Here is a 23,643-nt window from a genome sequence, read left to right on the forward strand (position 1 = left end):
CGGTAGGGGAATCTGAAGACACCTGGGCTCGGGGGGCGGGGCACGGCGTGCCACTGCGCATGCGTACAGAGCATCAGTCGCCGAACTAAGAGAAGTGCGAGAAAGGCCTCCCAGAGACTTTTTCACATGGACAAACTTGTGAGTTCCTCCCGCCACCGCCTCAGACCCTGCCATTGACGATACATCGGGCGTGGGGCCATGATGGACTCTGGTTCTGGCCTAGGCCGCGGGCTCTGAGGCGCAATGTGGGGCGGGCGGGGCAGGAAGCCAGAGTGACCCGCAGTGGGCCCTGGACTTGCGGGCGCCTGAGGCGGACCAGGTCCGGACTCAGAACCGGCTGGTGCGGAAGCGGGGTGAAGCTTCAGAATTGGGTGGGCGGTGAGGGAGGTTTGGAGTCCCTTGACCACCGCCTCCACTGTCCCTGAGGTGAAGTCCCTTTTCTTGTCAAGCCCGCTGGGGGTGGAGGGATGGGACTGGGACCACTGCGGGTCCTCTCAGGCCACACCCTTTAGCAAGTTCCCAGGGTGTCATTGGGGAAGTGGTGCCCAAGCTGAGTGTTCACTGGAGAAAAGTTTAAAATTTTAAGTATCAAATAGTCCTCTCCATTTTTTTGTTGTGGGTTAGAAAGGCATTGTATCTCGCTGAAAATCTGTTCCTTCAGAGGACTGGAGTTCGATTCCCAGCACGCATCGGTGGCTTACTACCTTCTCTACCTCCAGATCCGGAGGAACCTTTCTGGCCTCCTGGGCACCAGGCATGTACTTAGTGCACAGACATACATGAAGGCAAAAACGTCAATCGCATAAAAATAAAATAAAAATAATCATTTTTAAAATCGAGACAGATTTTGAGACCGTGGTCACGAGGCCCTGAGCAATGAATTTTAATTCTCAGGCTCTGTTCTTTATGTTCTTAAGAAATCATTCTGTTCTTCATTAAATTGGTTTAAGCAAATTAAAATTTTGGCTTCAAGATTAAGGATCTTATTTTAGGATTAAACCTTCAGATGAGTTATTTTTACAGTTAACTTTGTAGCCGATTGGTAAAAATATCAAACAAAGGAGAAACGAAACAAAACAAAACAAAACAAAACAAAACAACCCTGCTATGCTTGGTGACAGAGGCCTTTAATCCTAGCACTAGGAAGACAGAGGCAGGTGGATCTCTGTGAATTTGAGAACAACCTGATCTACACAGTCAGTTCTAGGCCAGCCAGAGCTACACAACCTCACAATGAAACCCTTTATTTTGTACAAATAACATATCTATCTATCTATCTATATGGTATAAAAAACAGCAACTGTGTCTAAAAGTAATATTGTCAAATAAAATGAGAAGTTACATTTGTAAAAAAAAAAAAAAAAATATATATATATATATATATATATATATATATATATATAGAGAGAGAGAGAGAGAGAGAGAGAGAGAGAGAGAGAGAGAAGGGGGGAGGTCTCACTATATTTCCCTACAATTTTTCCCACAGATAACCACCTGCCCCATCCTCTCCAGTAGCAGGGACAAAAGTGTGTATAAAAGGAATACACTATAATTAAAATTGTCTTGGTGGCCCTTGTATTAGTAACTTTTCCTGGTCCAGAGACAAAAGCAACTTAAGGGAGAAAGGTCTGTTTGGGCTCATGGATGGAGGGAAGAGTCGGTCGCTCTGGGAAGGCGTGGTGGAGGAGTATGAGACTGCTTGCCATATTTTATCCTCAGCCAGGAAGCTGGGGTAATAAATGCTGGGGCTCAGCTTGCTTTCGCCTCTTTACTTAGTCCTGGACCCCAGGCCATGACACTGATGCTGTGCACTGCTAGGGTCTCCCTTCCCACTTCGCCCTATCTAGAAGCTTCCTTACCAGTGTGCCTGCAGGTCTCTCCCCTCGGGATTCTAGGTCCTGTCAAGTTGACAACTTACCCGGCACCGCCATGTTAATGCAGTTTTCAGACTTAGTAAATAAAAACTGTACGTGGTTAGTTTCAACTTTTGGATAAAGAACAATTTTGGGTATAGTTTTTATCCTCTGTAGGGATATGTGAAACTGAGATGTAAGTGGTGTCCTGTATTCTACCTGACAACGCTGCGTGTTAGAGGCTTTTAGAGCTGGGGTGTGGCTCAGTGGGAGAGAGTCGGCCTCACATGCACCAGGCCCTGGATTTGATCCCAGCACTGCAAGAACTCTTTAAAAAGTATAAAATAAGTTGTAACAATGTGTTTAACCTAGTACATCTGGGATGCTATCATTCTCCTATAAAACTGGCACGGAACGCGTTGAGATGCATTTGATTTTGACTAAAACCCACCAATCTCCATTTCTCATACTAAGTCTTAGGACTTCAGTGTGTGTTCTACAGGACATTCCAGATGAATCTAGAGAGAACTGCACATTTAAGTACTTAGCAGCCACTTCCAGTTAGTAGCTACCACATTGGATGGTTTTATTTTAAAGCTTTAAAAATGTGGGTTGTTCACTAGGGAGTCAGAGGCAGGCGGATTGCTGTGAGTTCAAAGCCAGCCTGGTCTACAAAGCGAGTCCAAGACAGCCGAGGCTACACAGAGAAACCCTGACTCAACCCCCACCCCTAAAAATGTGGGTTGTTTACACAGAGAAACCCTGTCTTGAAAACAAAAACAAAATGTGAGGATTGATACTAATAATTTGAACATTACATGATGTTCCTATTTTATGAAAATGTATTTCAGTGTTTTTTGTTGTTTCCTCCTGTGGGGTGTGTGTGTGTGTGTTTAAGGATTTAACCCAAGGGGTGCTGGTTTGCTTTTACAACAAACAAGGCAATAGTTATGGTTGTATTTAGCCTTTGCTGTCACATCCTCATGCCCCGTCGTCACTTGGCAAACTGAGCCATCTCCCCAGATCTGGAAAGACTTCTTTGTCTCCTGGCATTATGATCATGTGACACAATGTGGGTGAGACACAGTGTTGAGCAGAGTCTGCAGGCCATCGGTGGACTATCAGCGCATCTTGATATGACTCCCAGCCTGTCTAGCTCGGGTGGCAAGTACCCATCAGGGACTCAGTACCTGCAGGCCAAGTGATCCTTTGGCTACAGCCCCATATGAGCTCAGTTCAAAAGCTTCTCGCATTTTAAATGTGTTGGATCACCTCTACACGCCCGCCCACGCGCGTGCGCCCGCGCGCACACACACATACGCACACAGGTAGTTACCACGTAATAGTTGTGACAATACAATGAATTTTATTTGGATGGCATTTATATGTTTGAAAATGTTAATCTTTATATGGATTTTGCCAGCCCTTGACTAACACATTAAAAAAAAAAAAAAAAAAAAGTCTTACAAACAATAGTTAGTGGTCAAGGCTGTTTAAGAAATGTTTGTTCTTAAAAACAAGAAGATCATCTGGAAGAGTGGCCCAGAGTTTATGAGAGAGGATGTATTTCTCCACAAGTCCAGTGTAATGCTCCTTGTTTCTTCTATTAGTCCCTTTCAGCAGAAAAGGCTTTGGTTTTGTGTTGTTCTGTTGAGACAGGGTTGCTGGTAGCCCAGGCTGCTCTTACACTCCTGAGGTAGCCAAGGATCCTCCTGTCCCCTCCTCTAGCGTGCTGGGATTGCAGGGGTGCTCCATCACAGCTCTGCTCACTCCACACATCTGGGTTTCAGTTTGCCAAGTGCCGTGGACACCTTATTAGAACGCAGTTACTAGAACCTTAGGGTTTTCTTCTCTGTCTGTTGTGACTGTTGATTTTTTACCACATGTGAACCTGAAAACAGAACAAGCACGGAAGAAAATTAAGCGGTTAGGACTCCACTCCTAAAACTCTAAACTAACACCAGGAACCATTTCCCCACTCAACCGATGAAAACCATGTCAACTCTAATTGAAGGCCCCGTGATGATGCTGTGGAGCTACTTACTTCTTGACTAAACCCAAAGCGGGGAATCTAAGCTCTTCAGTTTCTCTGAAGAATGAGTGGAGTAGCAGGAAGTTCATGGCGATATGAGTGGAGAGTGAAGAATTGTATTGATTAGATAAACTTTAAAAATAAAAAAATTTTTTAGCCAGGTGTGGTGGCAAACGCCTTTAATCCCAGCACTTGAGAGACAGAGGCAGGTGGATCGCTGTGTGTTCGAGGTCAGCCTGATCTACAAAGTGAATCCAGGACAGCCGAGGCTACACAGAGAAACCCTGTCTTGAAAAACAAAACAAAAAACAAAAAGACTTTTTTTTCTTGCATGTTGGGTGTCTTCTTCCATTGTTCTTCACCTTATTTATTTTTTTTAAATATTTTTTCTTTTCTTTTTTTTTTTTTTTTTTTCTTGATCTTAATTTTTGAGGCAATGTCTCCCTCTGTTTTGACCAGATTGACTGGCCAGCAAGTCCCAGGGTCAGCCCTGCCACTGCTTTTCTGGTCCTGTAATTACAGATGTAAGGCTGGTTCTAGAATTTGTCTTGATGTTTTTGGAAGGATTCAACTTTTTTATTTATTCAAAAATATGTAGCTGAATATTCTAACAGCTTTCTCTTCACTGAATTCGCCCACTGGATGATTGGCCCTTGAGAGGGTTCATTATATGACTCAGGATGGCCTTGAACTCCTGTACTCAGATGACTTCCTACCTTTCCCTGCCTTGTAGCTTGAACTACGGGTATGTGTCCCGCTCTTCCCAGTGCATTTTTAAGTTGATAGATGATATTCTGAATTCTCTTATTTTCTGGGGCTAAGCCCCAATCCCTGTCCTGATCCTCTGGCTTCTGTTCCTTCACCGGCGCCATGCCACTCTAACCAGCCTTCCTCAACACTACTCTCAGCAGTGCCCCTCTGCTGATCCCCTTGTCGCTCTTCTTTTCAGAGCTACGTTAGCTATTCTGCCACGTTTATTCTTCTAGTCGTTCTTACTTTCTTCCAATCATTTGGCTACTTACCCTCTCACTTTCTGCATCTGCTCCAAGTTCTCTGGTAGAGTCACCCCCAAACTTTCAGGGAAAAAAAGCGTGACGATTCCAATCAGGACAGTCAGGCTGCCCATGACGATGTAGGGCAGGAGTCTGTTATAAGCGCCTGGGGAGCACCGAACACAAGAACATCAGTTAGATACATGTGAGCATGCTCCTGGGAGCCAGAGTTAAGCAAAACATTTTTTTTCAGAAGAAGGAAAGTCAGAAAAACACCTCAGGTTATTCTGAAGGGATGCCACAGCCTGCTTCCTACAACTCTTCACCCCCTGGTAGCACCAGAGGGTAAGCTGTGTCAACTGCACATGTCATGTTTCTTGGATAGAAGTCTTCACTGTCAAAACTCCACTATCTTAAGGTGGAGGTCACTTGGGATGGGTGTTGAGGGGACCTAGCTAGGTAGCAGAAGATGACTTTGAACATCTGATTATACAAAAACTAAACATATCTGCCTTGCAAAAAATCATAAAGTAAAATGTAAGTGATTACCTGGAAAAATATGTATAAAATGTACAGAGAAGGCTGACTTTCTTGTACTATAAAGAACTCATATACACCCCAAAGAAAATTTGAGGCTAGCCACTGAACCACTGGGGAAGACTCGACAGCACCCCTGAGCCCTATTTGTCCTTACACTGTGTGTCTGCCCCGCCCTCACAGCCCTTCCCAAGTCAGGTTCCACCAGAAACAAGGAATCCTAATGCATGTACACTAGTTAGAACCCTGCTGTTCCCATCACTTTGCCTGCCTCCTGCTCACACTGGGGAGGCTATCCACAGAAGAATTCAGGCCTGGAGAGATGAGGTGGTTCAGTGGGGAAGAGCACTGGTGGCTCTTGCCAAAGGTACAAGTTCCTTTCGCAGCACTCACATGGTGGCTCATACCTTCTATAACTTCAGTTTTCCTTTCTGACCTCCTTGGACACCAGGTACAGAAATGCTGTACTCACAGTCAGATAAAACAGTCGTACATGAAATACAAAATATGTGTGTGTGTGTGTGTGTGTGTGTGTGTGTGTGTGTGTGAGAGAGAGAGAGAGAGAGAGAGAGAGAGAGAGAGAGAGAGAGAGAGAGAGAGAGAGAGAGAGAGAGCACACCAGAGTTCAACAGAGGCACAGCAGAAGACCCTTACTACTGTAGTCCAAGAAGACACTGAGAATCATCATGAAAAGAAACCAGTGAGGGCTTTAAGATGAAATGTGCCTGCAATGGGGCTGTAAAACTGAGCAGCCAGAGTATGGAGAGTGATTCAGCCACAGTGTAACCAGCATAGGACCCAACCCCACTGCTGGTACCTCATTCATAAGTGCACACACACCCATGCAAAATACACATACAAAAAAACCAAAAAAAAAAAAAAAAAACCCAAAAAAAACCAAAAAACTAAAGACAGAGTAAAAAGCATCTTACCCAGGTAAACAAAATAGGGAGCTATGATGCTGCCCACCCGAGAGGCCATGGAGGTGATGCCCACGGCCATGTTCCTGACCAGGGTTGGGTAGAGCTCTGCAGTGAAGACGTACAGCATGGAGAAGGCAGAGGTCACTCCAAATTTCCCCAGCATCACCAGGCCAATGGACACGAAGCTATAATCTAGAAAAGAGGCTCATTTCAAATAGGATCCTCTTAGAATCAACACCTAATTTTTTTTTCCTTTTTGGTGCCATATGATAGTTCACACATAAAGTACTGCCAGGCAAGACTCTGTCCTCAAGTATCCTAGTTACCAGATCGTTGAAGAGGGAAGGTGATGGGTGGCCTTGGACTTTGAACTACTCTTATTTTGGATTATTAATGTGTCCCGTGACCTCTGCTCATCTGCTTCTATGTGTCGCAACAATTTCATAGTGAGTTGTTAGATGTTAAATACAGTTAAATTTAGTCTCTAAAGAGAGGAGCCAGTCCTTTCCTTCCTGATTTTTTTTTTTTTCGTCTTTTGTTTTGTGTTTGCTTGTTTTGATACAGGGTTTCTCTGTGTAGCCTTGGCTGTTCTGGACTCACTTTGTAAACCAGGCTGGCCTCGAACTCACAGAGATCCACCTGCTTCTGCCTCCGAGTGCTGGGATTAATGGCTTGCGCCACCACGCCCTTCAGCAGGGCTCTTTCCTGATTTTATTATTAAGAAATATAGTTCTATTTAGTCTCTGTGGAGCATGCTTAAAACATTCTTTTCCCTTTTTTTTTCTTTTGGTGTGGTGTGCATGTGTATATGCTGCCTCCACTTTCCAAGTGCTGAGATTATAGTGATGGACCACCATACCCTGCTGGGACAGTTGTTGGGAACATAGGAAATGTCATAGCCATTTGTCACCTGCCTATCCGACAGTTGAGCATCTGGTGATGTCAGGGCTGTGTGATGGGGGAGCAGTGACTCATGAGAGGCTGCTCGCCTGAACTGATACTCCAGGCCATGAATGTGTCCAGGATTTCTGGGATGCTGTTAGCCTGAGCTAACTTCTTACCTTCAGGTACCACTTGGACCAAGAGAAGCACACCTCCTCCCCAGAACAGCACCCCAGCTATGATATATCTCCGAGGCAGGGTTCGCAGCAGCAGCCAGGCTGTGAAATAAGCTGGAACTTCAATCAGGCCAGAGAGGAAGCAGTTCAGGTAGACATCCCCGTGCAAATTGGGAACATTGAGAGACAGAGCAAAGTAACCCACTGAGGTTAGCATCCTGAAAGAAAGACAAATGATCTAATCACACACACACATACACACAAATGGCCCAGAGCTCTGTAAACTTCTGGGATGGTCATGAGTTGGTCTAGATCCTGTGTCCTCTAAGCAGGCACTAGCTATGTGGGACTGTTTGAATGGAAATACATTAAAGTGAGATTGTGTGTTTAATTTCTCAGTTGACATGACACTTTATTAGCACGTGGCTACTATGACGGACAATATAGATCCCAAACATTTCTGTCTCTGCAGAAAGTGCTCTGGAGCAATGCCATTCTGAACAGGCCACTGGCCAACAGTGCAGATGCTCCTGCGAGGACGTGTGTGCATGACTGGAGAACACGCATCTCCGAAGAAGGCTTTCAGAAACATGCTGGGTCTCTATGTGCTAGACCAGGTAGGGACCCAGGACTAATCCAGAAAAGAAAAAGAGAAAACAGTAAACTCTATTGCTGCAGAGACAGCGATTGAGTGACGCCCACATGGAGTGTAAGAGCAGCTTGGATAGGGCTAGGTCTTGGTGATTACTGGCCCCCTGAGGCCACTGGTTGGAATACATCACATGAATGATATGTGGGGACAGCTAAGAAGGAAGTCAGCTGGCAGAGTTGTGGGTCAGGATATTTCACGTTGGTAGTTTTCTAAGTGCAAAACAGCATGGTTCTAAGTGTAAAACAGCATGGTTCTAAAGTAGTGTCTGCCAGGTCTGGTACCCAGTCTCTGTGTGGTTGGTGTGTGTGTGTGTGTGTGTGTGTGTGTGTGTGTGTATGTGTGTGTGTGTGTGATGTTATCATCTCTGGGGGCAAGCAGGTGTTTTTTATTTTTCCTTCCTTATTTCTTTGAGGATTTGTTACTGATCTAGTTACTAAACTGAGACCATTACTTCTGTGCCTTAAAATCATGTGTCCATTTGCTCCCGTGGAGGCAGGTTACATTAACTCCACTGTTCAGTTCCAGAATGCAGGTGGAGACTCAACACTTCTGCTTTGGTCTGCAGGGTCACCTGCAACCTCAAGCCTGTCACCTTCCATGCTGCAGACTTATCGTTACCTCTAACCGTCCCCATATTTAGTCCAGGCAATCCATCTGGGACCTGTCTAAAGATCTTAGAATCCCACACTTCTTATTTTGCTGTAGGAAAGCCTAGGCTTTGTCACACTCCCTCAAACTAAAGAAAATCAGCTGCGTGGTCGGGTGCCACATGTCTGCGTTCCCAGAGCACTCACTGCCTACCATAGCATCACAGACATCACTGTTATTGTGGCAATGTTCCGAGTCTTGAACAGGTCCACAATGAAGACTTTCTGCTGCTTCAAGGAGTTTAGCTCCTGTAGCTGAAAACAAAAACAAAAACAAAACAAAACAAAACAAAAAAACAAATAAAACAGGAGATAAAGAAGGAGGCAGGAAGTACCTATGGGAAAAACTTAGGCATACAACCTTTTAAAAATAGTTTAACTTTAATTAAAATTACTATTAATGTTTTCAGACAGGATCATGTATCTCAGGCTGGCCTCTAACTCACTAGGTAGATGAACATGATCCTGAACATTGGATCCTCCTTCCTCCATCTCCCCGGTGCTGGGATTGCTGGCATGCACTCCCAGGCCAGCTCTGATGCTGGGGATCGAGGCTCTGTGTGTGTGAGGTGAGCACTGTATACACTGACTACACACTAGCCTAGCCGCACATCTTACAGAACCTTTGACAGGCTTCCAAGCCCAGACACTGAGGGCAGTAAGGACGTCTCCAGATAGGGTGCTCATTCTAACTCTTTATTTAAAACATAGTTCCAGGTTGGAGAGATGGCTCAGAGATTAAGAGCACTGGCTACTCTTCCGGAGGTCCTGAGTTCAATTCCCAGCAACCACATAGTGGCTCCTAGCCATCTATAATGTGATCTGATGCCCTCTTCTGTCCTGTAGGTGTATACATATACATACATACATACATACATACATACATACATACATACATACACACATACACACATACACACATACACAAATCTTTAAACAAATAAAACATAGTTCCAAATTCATTCTCTGACACTTTCACACATGCCTCTAGTGGATTTCAATCATATTTCCTCCCACTCTCTCTGGAATCTTTCTTCTTCCCAGCATGCTCTCCTCCTACTTTCATATCTGGTTATGCCCACAAAAAGAAATGCCTCCCTCTTCCCCCTGGCAGCCATTGCCTACCACCAGGACCAAGGCTGTGAGCCTCCCACTTCGTGCTGGGATTTCCAAGGGCTGGAGCCTGCAGGCCATCACAGCCCTTAGAGCGCCCCTTAGTGCAATGTCCAGTCCAAAAGCTAGCATTTCCCGTACTTCCTCCTCATCGTCCAGCTCTCACATTCTTCCATGTTGTTTCCTAGCCTCTAATGCTTTAAATTGCTTAATATAGCCCATTTTAGATAGAAGCCTTCAAATAAAGGGTATCCGCCCACTGCTGACTGCCCACCAGCTTTCCCTTCACCCAACCTTAACATGTGGGTAGCCTTTCTCACACTCAGCTGGGATCCATAAAGCGCATTGGGTTGAAAGGGCTGGGAAGCTCCAAAAAAAAACGCCTAGAGAGGGAGAAGGAAGAGTGGGAGAGAGAAAGGCAGGGGGAGGGGCAGAAGGAGGAAGGGCGGGAGAGGGGGTGGGCAGAGGGAGAAACAGTGGGAGGGATAAAGGGAAGGGGCAGAGGGAGAAGGAGAGAGAGAGAAGGGGGGCAGACTGGAGGGGAGGGAGGGAGGAGAGGGGGGTGTGTTTTAAGGGCCTTGTGCATACTAGGCAAGCACTCTCCCTTTGACCTACATCCCCAGCCCTTGTTGTCTGTTAACATCAGAGAAGATTCTGGAGTCAGGCTTGGTGACACCTGCCTATAAGCCCAGGTGAAGGCAGAATTGGGAGTTCAAGACCACCCTTGGCTACATAGGGGGTTCAAAACCAGCCTAAACTACCTAGGGAGTTCAGGGCTAGCTTAAGTTACATGACACCCTGTCTTAAAACAGCAACCAACAACCAACAACAACAACAACACATCAGACTCAGGGTAGCTATGGCCTTGAGCACATAACTGTCTTCTCTGAGACTCAGCTTACTTGTCTTATAAGATGTAATCGGGAGTTGAGGAAGTTAAACAATATGTAAAGCTCAGCATCATGAATGCCTGATCACCACAGCATTGAAGAGAGAGGCTAGCCACTCGTGGTTAATGGTAATTTTTTTCCTGCCTCCAGTGTTCCTGTTAATTTCCCCATGTTTAATTCACTGGGACTCCTTTACCATGAGCTGTGACTTTAGATAGCCAAGCTGACCAAAATTGAGGCTAAAAAATGTATAAGGCTGTGAGGTAGGGGACGTCCTGGGGGTAAAGTAGGAGTCCTGTGACCTTATAGCATGTATGCCTTAGAGACTAAGGAAGGCGTTCCAGCTGGAAGGAAGAAAGAGGGCCCTTTGTAGCAGGTGGCCCAGTTAAGCAGGCACATGTCTGGCTTGCTCTTTGCTGTGATGCTTTTCCCTCTTCTTCCATTTTCATGTGTATGTGGAGTGTGAGGTGCTCATGTTAGGCACTGTGTGTGGTGCCCATGTTAGCCACTGTGTGTGGTGCCCATGTTAGCCACTGTGTGTGGTGTTCATGTTAGCCACTGTGTGTGGTGCCCATGTTAGCCACTGTGTGTGGTGCCCATGTTAGCCACTGTGTGTGGTGTTCATGTTAGCCACTGTGTGTGGTGCCCATGTTAGGCACTGTGTGTGGTGCCCATGTTAGCCACTGTGTGTGGTGCCCATGTTAGCCACTGTGTGTGGTGCTCATGTTAGCCACTGTGTGTGGTGTTCATGTTAGCCACTGTGTGTGGTGCCCATGTTAGCCACTGTGTGTGGTGTTCATGTTAGCCACTGTGTGTGGTGCTCATGTTAGCCACTGTGTGTGGTGCTCATGTTAGCCACTGTGTGTGGTGCCCATGTTAGCCACTGTGTGTGGTGTTCATGTTAGCCACTGTGTGTGGTGCTCATGTTAGCCACTGTGTGTGGTGCTCATGTTAGCCCACTGTGTTGTGGTGATCATGTTAGCCACTGTGTGTGGTGCCATGTTAGCCACTGTGTGTTGTGCACATGTTAGCCACTGTGTGTGTTGCCATGTTAGCAACTGTGTGTGGTGCCCATGTTAGCCACTGGTGTGTGGTGCACATGTTAGCCACTGTGTGTGTGCTCATGTTAGCCACTGTTTGTGGTGCTCATGTTAGCCACTGTGTGTTGTGCCATGTTAGCCACTGTGTGTGGTGCCCATGTTAGCCACTGTGTGTGGTGCCCATGTTAGCCACTGTGTGTAGTTGCCCATGTTAGCCATGTGTGTGGTGCTCATGTTAGCCACTGTGTGTGGTTGCTCATGTTAGCACTGTGTGTGGTGTTCATGTTAAGCGCCACTGGTGTGTGCCCATGTTAGCCACTGTGTGTGGTGCTCATGTAGCCACTGTGTGTGGTGCTCATGTTAGCCACTGTGTGTGGTGCCATGTTAGACCACTGTGTGTGGTGCCCATGTTAGCCACTGTGTGTGGTGCCCATGTTAGCCACTGGTGTGTTGCCAATGTTAGCCACTGTGTGTGGTGCCCATGTTAGCCACGTGTGTGGTGCTCATGTTAGCCACTGTGTGTGGTGCCCATGTTAGCCACTGTGTGTGGTGCCCATGTTAGCCACTGTGTGTGGTGCCCATGTTAGCCACTGTGTGTGGTGCCCATGTTAGCCACTGTGTGTGGTGCCCATGTTAGCCACTGTGTGTGGTGTTCATGTTAGCCACTGTGTGTGGTGCCCATGTTAGCCACTGTGTGTGGTGCTCATGTTAGCCACTGTGTGTGGTGCCCATGTTAGCCACTGTGTGTGGTGCCCATGTTAGCCACTGTGTGTGGTGCACATGTTAGCCACTGTGTGTGGTGCTCATGTTAGCCACTGTGTGTGGTGTTCATGTTAGCCACTGTGTTGGTGCCCATGTTAGCCACTGTGTGTGGTGTTCATGTTAGCCACTGTGTGTGGTGCCCATGTTAGCCACTGTGTGTGGTGCTCATGTTATCCACTGTGGTGGTGCCCATGTTAGCCACTGTGTGTGGTGCCCATGTTAGCCACTGTGTGTGGTGCCCATGTTAGCCACTGTGTGTGGTGCCCATGTTAGCCACTGTGTGGGTGCCCATGTTAGCCACTGTGTGTGGTGCTCATGTTAGCCACTGTGTGTGGTGTTCATGTTAGCCACTGTGTGTGGTGCCCATGTTAGCCACTGTGTGTGGTGCCCATGTTAGCCACTGTGTGTGGTGCCCATGTTAGCCACTGTGTGTGGTGCCCATGTTAGCCACTGTGTGTGGTGCCCATGTTAGCCACTGTGTGTGGTGCCCATGTTAGCCACTGTGTGTGGTGCCCATGTTAGCCACTGTGTGTGGTGCTCATGTTAGCCACTGTGTGTGGTGCTCATGTTAGCCACTGTGTGTGGTGCCCATGTTAGCCACTGTGTGTGGTGCACATGTTAACCACTGTGTGTGGTGCCCATGTTAGCCACTGTGTGTGGTGCCCATGTTAGCCACTGTGTGTGGTGCTCATGTTAGCCACTGTGTGTGGTGCTCATGTTAGCCACTGTGTGTGGTGCCCATGTTAGCCACTGTGTGTGGTGCCCATGTTAGCCACTGTGTGTGGTGCCCATGTTAGCCACTGTGTGTGGTGCACATGTTAACCACTGTGTGTGGTGTTCATGTTAGCCACTGTGTGTGGTGCCCATGTTAGCCACTGTGTGTGGTGCCCATGTTAGCCACTGTGTGTGGTGCACATGTTAGCCACTGTGTGTGGTGTTCATGTTAACCACTGTGTGTAGTGCCCATGTTAGCCACTGTGTGTGGTGCCCATGTTAGCCACTGTGTGTGGTGCCCATGTTAGCCACTGTGTGTGGTGCCCATGTTAGCCACTGTGTGTGGTGCCCATGTTAGCCACTGTGTGTGGTGTTCATGTTAACCACTGTGTGTAGTGCCCATGTTAGCCACTGTGTGTGGTGCCCATGTTAGCCACTGTGTGTGGTGCTCATGTTAGCCACTGTGTGTGGTGCTCATGTTAGCCACTGTGTGTGGTGCACATGTTAGCCACTGTGTGTGGTGCCCATGTTAGCCACTGTGTGTGCTGCTCATGTTAGCCACTGTGTGTGGTGCCCATGTTAGCCACTGTGTGTGGTGTTCATGTTAGCCACTGTGTGTGGTGCCCATGTTAGCCACTGTGTGTGGTGCTCATGTTAGCCACTGTGTGTAGTGCCCATGTTAGCCACTGTGTGTGGTGCTCATGTTAGCCACTGTGTGTGGTGCTCATGTTAGCCACTGTGTGTGGTGCTCATGTTAGCCACTGTGTGTGGTGCTCATGTTAGCCACTGTGTGTGGTGCCCATGTTAGCCACTGTGTGTGGTGCTCATGTTAGCCACTGTGTGTGGTGCTCATGTTAGCCACTGCGGGAGAATGCAATGATGATTACACCCTGATGCTAGTGCAGCACTTTGTGCATGTGAACACTTAACAAATAGTGAGTTCATTAACTGGGCCAAAGCCAATCTCGAAAGGGATGTCTGCACACAGCGCTCACTCACCTCCAGAGGATCAAATATCACTGCCGGAGCCACAATGCTGTTCATCTTTGCAGCTTTCTGGATGATCTTTTCTGCCTCTTCAAATCTCCTCTGGGATATCAGCCACCGGGGAGATTCGGGAATAAACCTAGAATTCATTTGCAGAGGTTTGTAACCTTTCATAATCACAGGATTTGATGGCAGCAAACATACATAGCAAAATGTCCTAGTCATTTTAATGTTGCAAATACTCTAGCTTTAAATAAACTTTATTTGTATATACACATATATATTTATTATTAATCAGCACACAAACTCTATTTCTAGGGTACAGTGTGACATTTCAATTAACGTATATCAAATTCCTGGACAAGCTTGTAACCAGTGTCCAGATTTGGTTACGTGGGGTGGGGAAGACGTGCTCTCATGCAGCTGGACTGACTGAAAGGGGAAGGTGAGCTGAGCAGCAGCAACAGCCATTGCCCTCAGCTTCCTGACTGTGCACACAGTGTGACCAGCAGCTCTCGCTGCTCTCGCTGCTCTCGCTGCTGTAGCTTCCCTGCAGTGATGCACTGCACCCCTAAACTGTGAGCCAGGGCAAACCCTTCCTTCTTCAGTTGGCTTTGTCAGGTGTTCTGTGACAGCAATAAGAAAAAGTAACTAATATGGATTTTCTGGCCACAGAGTTGTGTGGAGTGTGGCCTGCCCTTTCTTGCTGACCCCCAGCCTGGGTTCCAGAGGAAACTTCCAGATGAATCAGCATGCTGTTTAGCTCTTTAAGAGCTGTCTTTCAAGTAGATTAAGAGCCCTGGCTGCTCCTCCAGAAGACCTGGGTTCAATTCCTAGCACCCACATGGTGGCTAAGAAGTGTCTATAATTCCAGGTCCAGGGGGATCTGAGGCCCTCTAATGGCTGTCCCAGATACTGCATGTACATAGTACACAGACACACATGCAGACAAAACACCTGTACGCCTAAATTTTTTTTAAAAAGTTATCTTTCAAACGCCAGTGAAATAAGAAACAAAGCAAAACAAGCTAGAAAAGCTTATTTTTCCTAATATAAATGCCATGTGAACCTTCATACACACCTTAGTCTAAAGTATTACTGCTGGTAAAACCACAGCAGCCTGAGAGGAAAAGCAAATAGAGCTTGGAGGAGGCCAGCTGGGCCTCCCATAAGGCCATAAGGCCTTATCCTCAGATAAGGCCAAGCAGACATTTGTCAGTTCCCTTCCCTGCATGACAGTTACAGAAAGATGATGGTCCTTCTAGTCAGTTTCCCAGGCAGGTGTCACAGGTCAACCAAGAGGTCTAAACTGAATTCCACAAGGTGACCAAAAAGCAAAGCAAAACAAAACAAAACAAACAACAACAACAACAACAAAAACTACAACCCTTTATTTAGTCATGTTTAGTCATGGAAGCAGGGTCATTTCTAGAAAATTAGACATTGGTAGAACAAAATAAAGCTAAGATGAATTAGAGAGAGGTGAGCGAGACAGAGACAGAGGAATTAACAGAGCCAGTAATCTTTAATCTTGTTTAAAGAGGAAAAAGTAAAGAAGGGAAATTCTGATGAGGGGGCTGTGGCTAGTACTTTATTTCCATTTTCTTTTTCTTTTTTTCCTTCTTTCCTTCCTTCCTTTCTTTCCTTTTTTTTTTTTTTTTTTTTTTTTAAGAATCTGGTCTCTTCCCGAAGCCTCTGGTTATCCAATGGTAAGACTTAGTCTCAAAATCACCAAACTTCACTATTCCCACAACTGCCATTCCAAAACTAGGTTGGGGAAGCATTTAACAGTATGCAGCTCAGAAGCTCACCACTTGCCCGCCCAGTATGACAGGACTCTAGGTTCAACATTCAATTTCTATTTTAAAAAGAATGTTTCCATGCGGGGTGGAGGGGGGCGCTGTGCCATAGGACAAATAACACCTTCTCTAAGACTGTTCAAACACAACTAATTTGGGAAGTTGGGATATGACTCAGGGTATGCTTGCCTAGCTGCATGAAGTTCAGGGCTCCATCTCCAACACTGCCTAAAACACTTGTGTGCTGGCAAACCCCAAGTATCCCAGCATTTGGGAGGGAGAGGCAGAAGGAGAAGAAATACAAGGCCATCCTTGGCTCATACTGAGGAGTCCAGGGCAAGCCCAGAATACAGGAGACTGCTGAAAAATAATTACATATTTTTTTCAGGACAAAGCATATACAAAACAAACAAGCAAACAAACAAAAAAACAAGCACACCCAAGATGCTAATTATGAAGAACAGTTACATGTTCCTTGGACTCAGGATCCCTGGCAGATACCAAAATTCTCTCATGTTCAACCCTCTTACATCAAATGGCATAGCCAGGCACAGCTAGCTACTCAGGAAGCTGAGGTGGGAGGACCGCTTGACCCAGGTGCTCAATAACAACTTAGGCAACACAGCAGACCCCCTCTAAAGGGAATTTGGGACTAGAGTGTAGTTCAGTGGAAAAGCACTTACTAGCATGTACAAGGCTTGGGTTCCATCCCTGGCACAGCAAAACAAAGCTAACAACTTCAATACAATAGGAACAAGATTCACATATAACCTGTGCACTTCTTATATGTGTATATCTCTGGGTCACTTACAGTATCCAACAGTACCCTTGGGGGGCAGTTTGCTGGAGATAGACCTTGGGTATGCCAGGCAAATATTCTGTCCCTGAGCTACCTACCATCAGCCTCTCAATACCTAATAAAATGCAAACACGGCACGTGAGTAGCTGTAGTGTATCACTTAGAGAATAACAAGAAAAATGGCCTGAACATGCTCAGGGCACTATTTTCTGGTTCTGGTCTTTGCATGCATACATGGGGAGCTTGTGGGTAGCTGGGGTGCTCTGTACTGTGGCTGAATAAAGAAAGAGGATTTCTAAAGAAAGCAAAGTGTCCAACACTGAGGACAGAGTTAAAACCACAACCCACCAGTGCCAGCTCCACAGACAACATGGAAATAAATGGGCATGAGACTGGAGTGGGAAGCACTTGTAAGAAGCTGGAATTCCTGAGAACCGGGCTTTGTGTAGCACACGTGCCCACTCACTGAGATGCTGACAGTGCTGGAAGTTTGGAGGCATCAGGACAAGCTGCAGCAGGGAGCATGCAAATGCAGCTAGGTGAGCAGTGGGCTGCCTGCCACAGCACAGGGCTGGCTGGGAGTGGATGCTGTACTCACCACCACAGGGGGACACACAGCACCCCAGGCAGTGTCAGGGCCAGCAGCAGTATCCTCCAGTCTCGGATGAAATATGCAAACAGTGGCAGGACCATGTAGCCGATGGCAAAAAATGTACAGACTCCTAACGTGGAGAAGATAATGCGAACTGACTTGCTCAGAATTTCAGTTCCTGTTCAAAACAAGGGCAAATATTAGAATTTCAACATTTGCTTTCTGAGACAGGGGCTGCTTCTGGTACTGGGGATCGAACCCATGTATGCCTGGCAAGGGCTCTACCAATAAAACTAATATGCCTGCCTTCTGAGAATGCTGCATTTTCAGAATAAGAGGCAGGTGGGAGACACAGAGACTGCCTTGTCCAGGAGACCTTGTGTGGAGCCAGGGTGTGGAAGGCTTGAATAGACACTGGCCTGTGAGATAACAGTGGTGCTCCCAGCTGTCAGGACACACTCTGTGTCCATGATCCCTGAGACACGATACCCTGAAGTCAGCTGCCTCTGGAGCGTCCCAGAGCTGGCAGCCAGCACTGGGGCTGGTGTTCCCCAGGCAGACAGTGCTCTCTGATGGGACGCCAAGGAAGGAGGTGTTCTGCTGTTCGTGTAGTGCAAAGGCTCAAGGCCTTCTGGAGAAGGGTGAGGCTGGCAGCTGGTTTCTGTCCTGTGCACCAAGCAGCACAGCAGGCCACTCGGCAGTGGGTCTTCAGAAATGGTGTTGCTGCTCAGGCCAGGATAGGACCGCATCCTCTGTTGTGGAGCCCTTTCTAGAGTCCACTCAGGGCCTTCTGACCCAAGGACAGAGGTAGAGCCAGCAGCAGGAGCTTCCCCTTCTGTGTAGGGCCTGCTCGCACTCCAAGACATTAGTAATATTGATGGTCAACTTGAAGGATCTAGGATCACCCAGAAGACAAGGCTGAGCATAGCTGCAAGAGTTTCTCGGTTGGGTTAACTGAGCTAGGAACGCCCTTTGTAAATATGGACCACACCCGTGCATGGCATGGGGTCCTAGACTGACTAAGCCACTCTCCTCAGTGGTTTCTTCTGACCTTTTCCTTGCAGTCTGGTGACATAGCTGAAGCTGGGGTTGAACTCAATAGTCTTCTGTTAGGTAGCTCCCGATTCTCACAGTATGGCCAGACTTCTAACCCCAGGGCTGTCCTTCAGCCTCTAGATCATTCCCAAGGGTTTTGTCTGATTATTTTGAGTTTCATGGGTGTCATTTCTGAATCTTTCCTTACTTTATGAATAAACATATTCTACCATGACCTGGCTGTCTCTGGCTGGAATTATGATATGACAATGAGTGGGTCTGTGGGGTGTGTGTGCATGTGTGTGTGCGTGTGTGCGTGTGTGTGCGTGCGTGTGTGTGCGTGCATGTGTGTGCGTGCATGTGTGCGTGTGTGTGTGCTGTGTGCGTGTGTGTGTGCGTGTGTGCATGTGTGCACGCGTGTGTGCGTGCGTGTGCGTGTGTGTGTATTCATTCTTCCTAAGCAGAAATCCAAATGCAGAGAATTCTGATCACGGAGAAGAAAAGCATAGAGGACCAGATGAGACTCTTGTTTGTGTGTGAGGCCTGGGAGATTAACTGTAGTGCCTGGACAGGGACTTAGAGCAGATGGTAACAGACTTGGGATGATATGGCTAGGCACCGGGTACCAGGTGAAGATAGACAGAACTCTGCCAGCCCATGGATCAAGGTGGACTGTACAAACAACGCCTTATTAGCTCCACTGCTCTCTAAGTTTTAGGACCCCTCCCTCCCTTATACATTGCTGTCATTTGAGTGAGCAGTGTCCCCCATAGGCTCATGCATTTAGCCACTTAGCCTCAGCTAGTGGCACGATTGGGGAAGATGATGGAGGCTCTAGGAGGTGGAGCCTTCCCGGAGGAAGTGCATCTAGGGGTAGGCTTTGAGGATTTATAACTTGCTTGCACTTCCTTTTCTGTCTATGCGTCTTACGTAGGGAGAAAATGTTATCACTCCACTTCCTGACTGCCAGGTCAGCCTCATGATCCTGCAGCCATGCCTGCCTTCCCTACCATGGTAGACTGTGGCCCCCTGGAACTGTGAGCCAAAACAAACCCTTTTCTCCCTAAGTTGTTTTTGTCAAGCCTTTCTGCCACAACTACAGAACAGTAAGCAAGATGCACATGATCACCATCACACTCATTGTCGTTCTTGCCACCATCACCAGCATCACCACCATCACCAGCATCACCACCATCACTACCATCACCACCATCACCAACATCACCAGCATCACCAGCATCACCACCATCACCAGCATCACCAGCATCACCACCATCACCGCCATCACCAGCATCACCACCATCACCAGCATCACCACCATCACTACCATCACCACCATCACCACCATCACCACCATCACCAGCATCACCACCATCACCACCATCACCACCATCACTACCATCACCACCATCACCACCATCACCACCATCACTACCATCACCACCATCACCACCATCACCAGCATCACCACCTTCACCACCTTCACCACCATCACTATTGCCATCATCATCATCATCACCACCTTCATTGTTACCACCATCATCTTCACAGCCAACACTTTTCCGAGCAGTTCTTTAAGCCCCATTTCATGGTAAATGCTTACATAAATAATCTCTTTAACTCTTGTCTTACAAATACTCAACTGAGACCTAGGATTTGAAGCAGCATGCCTGCATTCCTGTATCTGTAACAGTGACGTGAACTGGAGGTGGCAGCTCAGATATGAAATCCCAGAACTCAGGAAGTGGGAAGAGGATGACCAGAAGTGATTTGGCTGCATACATTCTGCGTTCAGTGTCAGCATGGGCTACAAGAGACCATGTCTCAAAAACACAAACAAATGAGCTAGGGAGATGGCTCAGTGGGTAAACTCATGGCTGATGAAGTGTTAAGACTGAATTTACATCCCCCAGAGCCCATATAAAAACTGGACATGACTGCACACATCGGGAACTCTAGCACTTGGGGGTGGAAACAGGAAGACCCTGAGAGCTTGCTGGCCAGCCAGTCTAGCTGAAATGATTAAGTTTCCCATGCAGTGAGAGTGATAATGGAAGAGACGACATTAACTTCTGGTCTCCACATGCACATACACACTCCTGAACACCACACATGCACACACACACCCCTGAACATCACACATGCACATACACACCCCTGAACATCACACATGCACATACACACCCCTGACCATCACACATGCACACACACACCCCTGACCATCACACATGCACACACACACCCCTGACCATCACACATGCACACACACACCCCTGACCATCACACATGCACATACACACCCCTGACCACCACACATGCACACACACACCCGACCATCACACATGCACACACACACCCCTGAACATCACACATGCACACACACACCCCTGAACATCACACATGCACATACACACCCCTGAACATCACACATGCACACACACACCCCTGAACACCACACATGCACACACACACCCCTGAACATCACACATGCACACACACACTCCTGAACATCACACGTGCACATACACACCCCTGAACACCACACATGCACACACACACCCCTGAACATCACACATGCACACACACACCCCTGAACATCACACATGCACACACACACCCCTGAACATCACACATGCACATACACACATGAACAAAACCCAAACAAATCAAAACACATAAACCCAGAGCAAACTAATACACCCCAGCACAGTGATGTAGTCAGGATGTAAGCCATATCTGTCAACCTATGCATATCTAGCCTTCAAGAAGAAAACCCTTTATCGTATGGACCAGTCCTTCGGCTGGGATGCTAGTGGCAACACAAGGGAAGGTGAGTGAGGTTGAACGTCTCTCAGTTCTTCCCAAGATGATCATTAAACTGGCTAAAAGCCAAGCAGTTCTCTCTGAGGCACACCAGGAGAGCCCCAAGTCTGGCAGATGCAACCAGATCTCTTTGGTCACCTGGAAAATAGGCCCACGGGCAGAGAGGACTTCCGGCTCTGCTCACCCAGGTCCTCGTCCTCCTCCTCTGCCCCATAGGCAAAGCCTGGCTTCTCAGCGTCTCCTGAGAGCAAGTCTCCCCTAGCCAAGTCAAAAGCCAAATCCTGGCTCTGGTGAGACCAGGAACAGCCCCAGGAAACCATGCCACAAACTGGCTCCTCTCCCCGGCAGGCTCCTTTCCCTTTGCATCAGAACTTTGTCACTGGGCCCCAGGAAGCACTAGGCACACTCCATGAGGAGGCAGCAGGACATGCACCTCAGTGCAGCTGAGGCCTGCAGCTGACTCTAGCCCAGGGAACAAGCCCGGGAAATGCACCTGCTGGGACGGGCTGAGGGGAGAGTGTGGTCCCCTCTGTGCCTAGCCCCTGTGATGGTTAACATTGCTTGCCAACTTGGTGGGATCTGGAATCACGCAGGAGCCAAACCTCTGTGAGTGTTTGTGAGTGGGTTCTAGATCGGGTTAACTGAGGAGGAAAGATGCACCCTAAATGTGGGTGGCAGCAGGGTTTGGGATAGGGTGCCGGGCTGAATAAAAAGGAGAAGGCCAGCCCAGCCCAGGCATTGGTCTCCCTCTGCTTCCTGACTGATGATACAATGTGGCCAGGGATCTCACACTCCTGCTGCCCTAACACAGAAAATGAAATCTTTGTTTTTGAGCTAAGCCAGTCTGTGTTATTTGGCTATGCCATTCCATTTAAATAGACCAAGGCAAAGTTATATTTCAAATTAAAAGCACTAAAGGACTGGTGTGTAGATCTAATATACAGCGCATGCAGGAGACACTTGGTTTGATTCCCAGTATCAAACAGATAAGTTCATTAACAAATAAATGAAAAATAATAAAAATACATCTATGGCTGATAAAAGCTGCATAACTGATATAGTTCAGTTTCACATATGTCTGAGATTCCTGGTAGCCAAAGCTATAGATAGAATCTATACTTTTGGCATACCTTCTTTCACATAGAAGATGCACCAGTTGCACACTTATTGAAAGGGAAACATGGACCAGAGGAAGCAAGCTTTAAACATGTATAAAGGGGTGTAATAGCACGGACAGCAGGGGCGGGGGTGGGGATGGGGTGAGGGTAGGATAGTGGTTGGGTGTTGATGTTAGAAGTACTGGAAAATACTGAGATAGTGAATCAGTCAAGACAGGAAGTGGTCAGGTTTTCTGTAGATAACAGAGAAGCGGCTCATTACAGAGGATGAAGGAGGGTACCGCTGGCATTTTACCCAGAAGTCTACAGCAGGTTGAGGATGCTATGCCTGGGAATGACATGGAGCCTGGGGGAAAGCTGCGGTGTGAGAGGGTCACTGACCCTGATCCTGAGTCTCACTCCCCCACCCTGGTAAGTGCATCCACTGAGTGTAGCTTTGAGGACATGAGTTTGGCTTGCCTTAGTATAACCCTAAGTCCCGCAAGCCTGGTGAGGTTTTAAGAACAGCCCAGAAGACTCATTTCTGTACCGCTCTGGGAACAACTCAGCTGCTGGAATCAGTGCAAATATTCAACCCCAAGATGAACCTTTACCGTACCAGGCATCCAGATTCCTTCCCAGAGCCGGGAGGATAGAAGGGCAGCGACAGAGAGAACTTCTCAAATGAAAATCTGTTGGGTTCAAATCCAGCTTCAAGGAAAAACCCCAACAAAAGCGTGTGGGATGTAGCTGTTTTAGTGCTGACACACTAGAGGGCGCTGCTGCGCTGCAGGAAAACTAGCAACTACCAGTCTGTCCTTCTACCAAGTCCTCCCTTGCAGGAGCTGACTGGGACAGATCAATTTTCAGTGACTCTCTTAGACCTTCAGACCTAAGCAGGAGTGTTATTCTGGAACCAGCAGTTTCCCACTGAGCCCACTAGGCTAAGAGGTGTGGACCCAAGTAGATAGGGACCCTGTGTCTGAGGAGTCCTCTTTGCTGGTTGTTGGTTTGACACACCTAAGCGCCAACCTACCCTTGATCTGGCCCTCTCCTCCACCCTGCACATGAGGCCATGACCACGTGGGGAGGAAGAAGGCCTGTGGAAGGCAGTGCCAGAGCTGCGGCACTGCTCCACGCTCACAGAAGAGGCTCTCAGAGGTCTTGTTCTGAGGGACTCAAGGGGCCCGGGCTGCGGCTCTGTGGATAAAGCGCTTACCATGCAAGAATGAGAAGGTGGGTTCAAATGCCCAGTGCCCACCTAAAAGAGCTGAGCACTGTGGAACAGGTCTGTAATC

The 23,643-nt window shown here is 47.5% G+C and overlaps 1 protein-coding gene across 2 annotated transcripts in view; it reads right to left on the reverse strand.

Moving 5' to 3' along the window:
* Positions 1-3,668: 3,668 nt before the first annotated feature.
* Positions 3,669-23,643, reverse strand: part of LOC127208572 (solute carrier family 22 member 4) — a 47,536-nt gene continuing 27,561 nt past the window's right edge. For both annotated transcript variants that reach the window (XM_051168077.1, XM_051168078.1), the window contains exons 4-10: positions 17,397-17,568; positions 14,213-14,339; positions 8,849-8,949; positions 7,399-7,613; positions 6,347-6,529; positions 4,908-5,043; positions 3,669-3,744 (exon numbers count right to left, since the gene is read on the reverse strand). In XM_051168077.1, coding sequence (XP_051024034.1) covers positions 3,669-3,744; positions 4,908-5,043; positions 6,347-6,529; positions 7,399-7,613; positions 8,849-8,949; positions 14,213-14,339; positions 17,397-17,568 — 1,010 coding nt within the window. The remainder of the gene's footprint in view (positions 3,745-4,907; positions 5,044-6,346; positions 6,530-7,398; positions 7,614-8,848; positions 8,950-14,212; positions 14,340-17,396; positions 17,569-23,643) is intronic.

This window comes from Acomys russatus, chromosome 25, assembly GCF_903995435.1.
Source record: "Acomys russatus chromosome 25, mAcoRus1.1, whole genome shotgun sequence".
Classification (NCBI taxonomy): domain Eukaryota; kingdom Metazoa; phylum Chordata; class Mammalia; order Rodentia; family Muridae; genus Acomys; species Acomys russatus.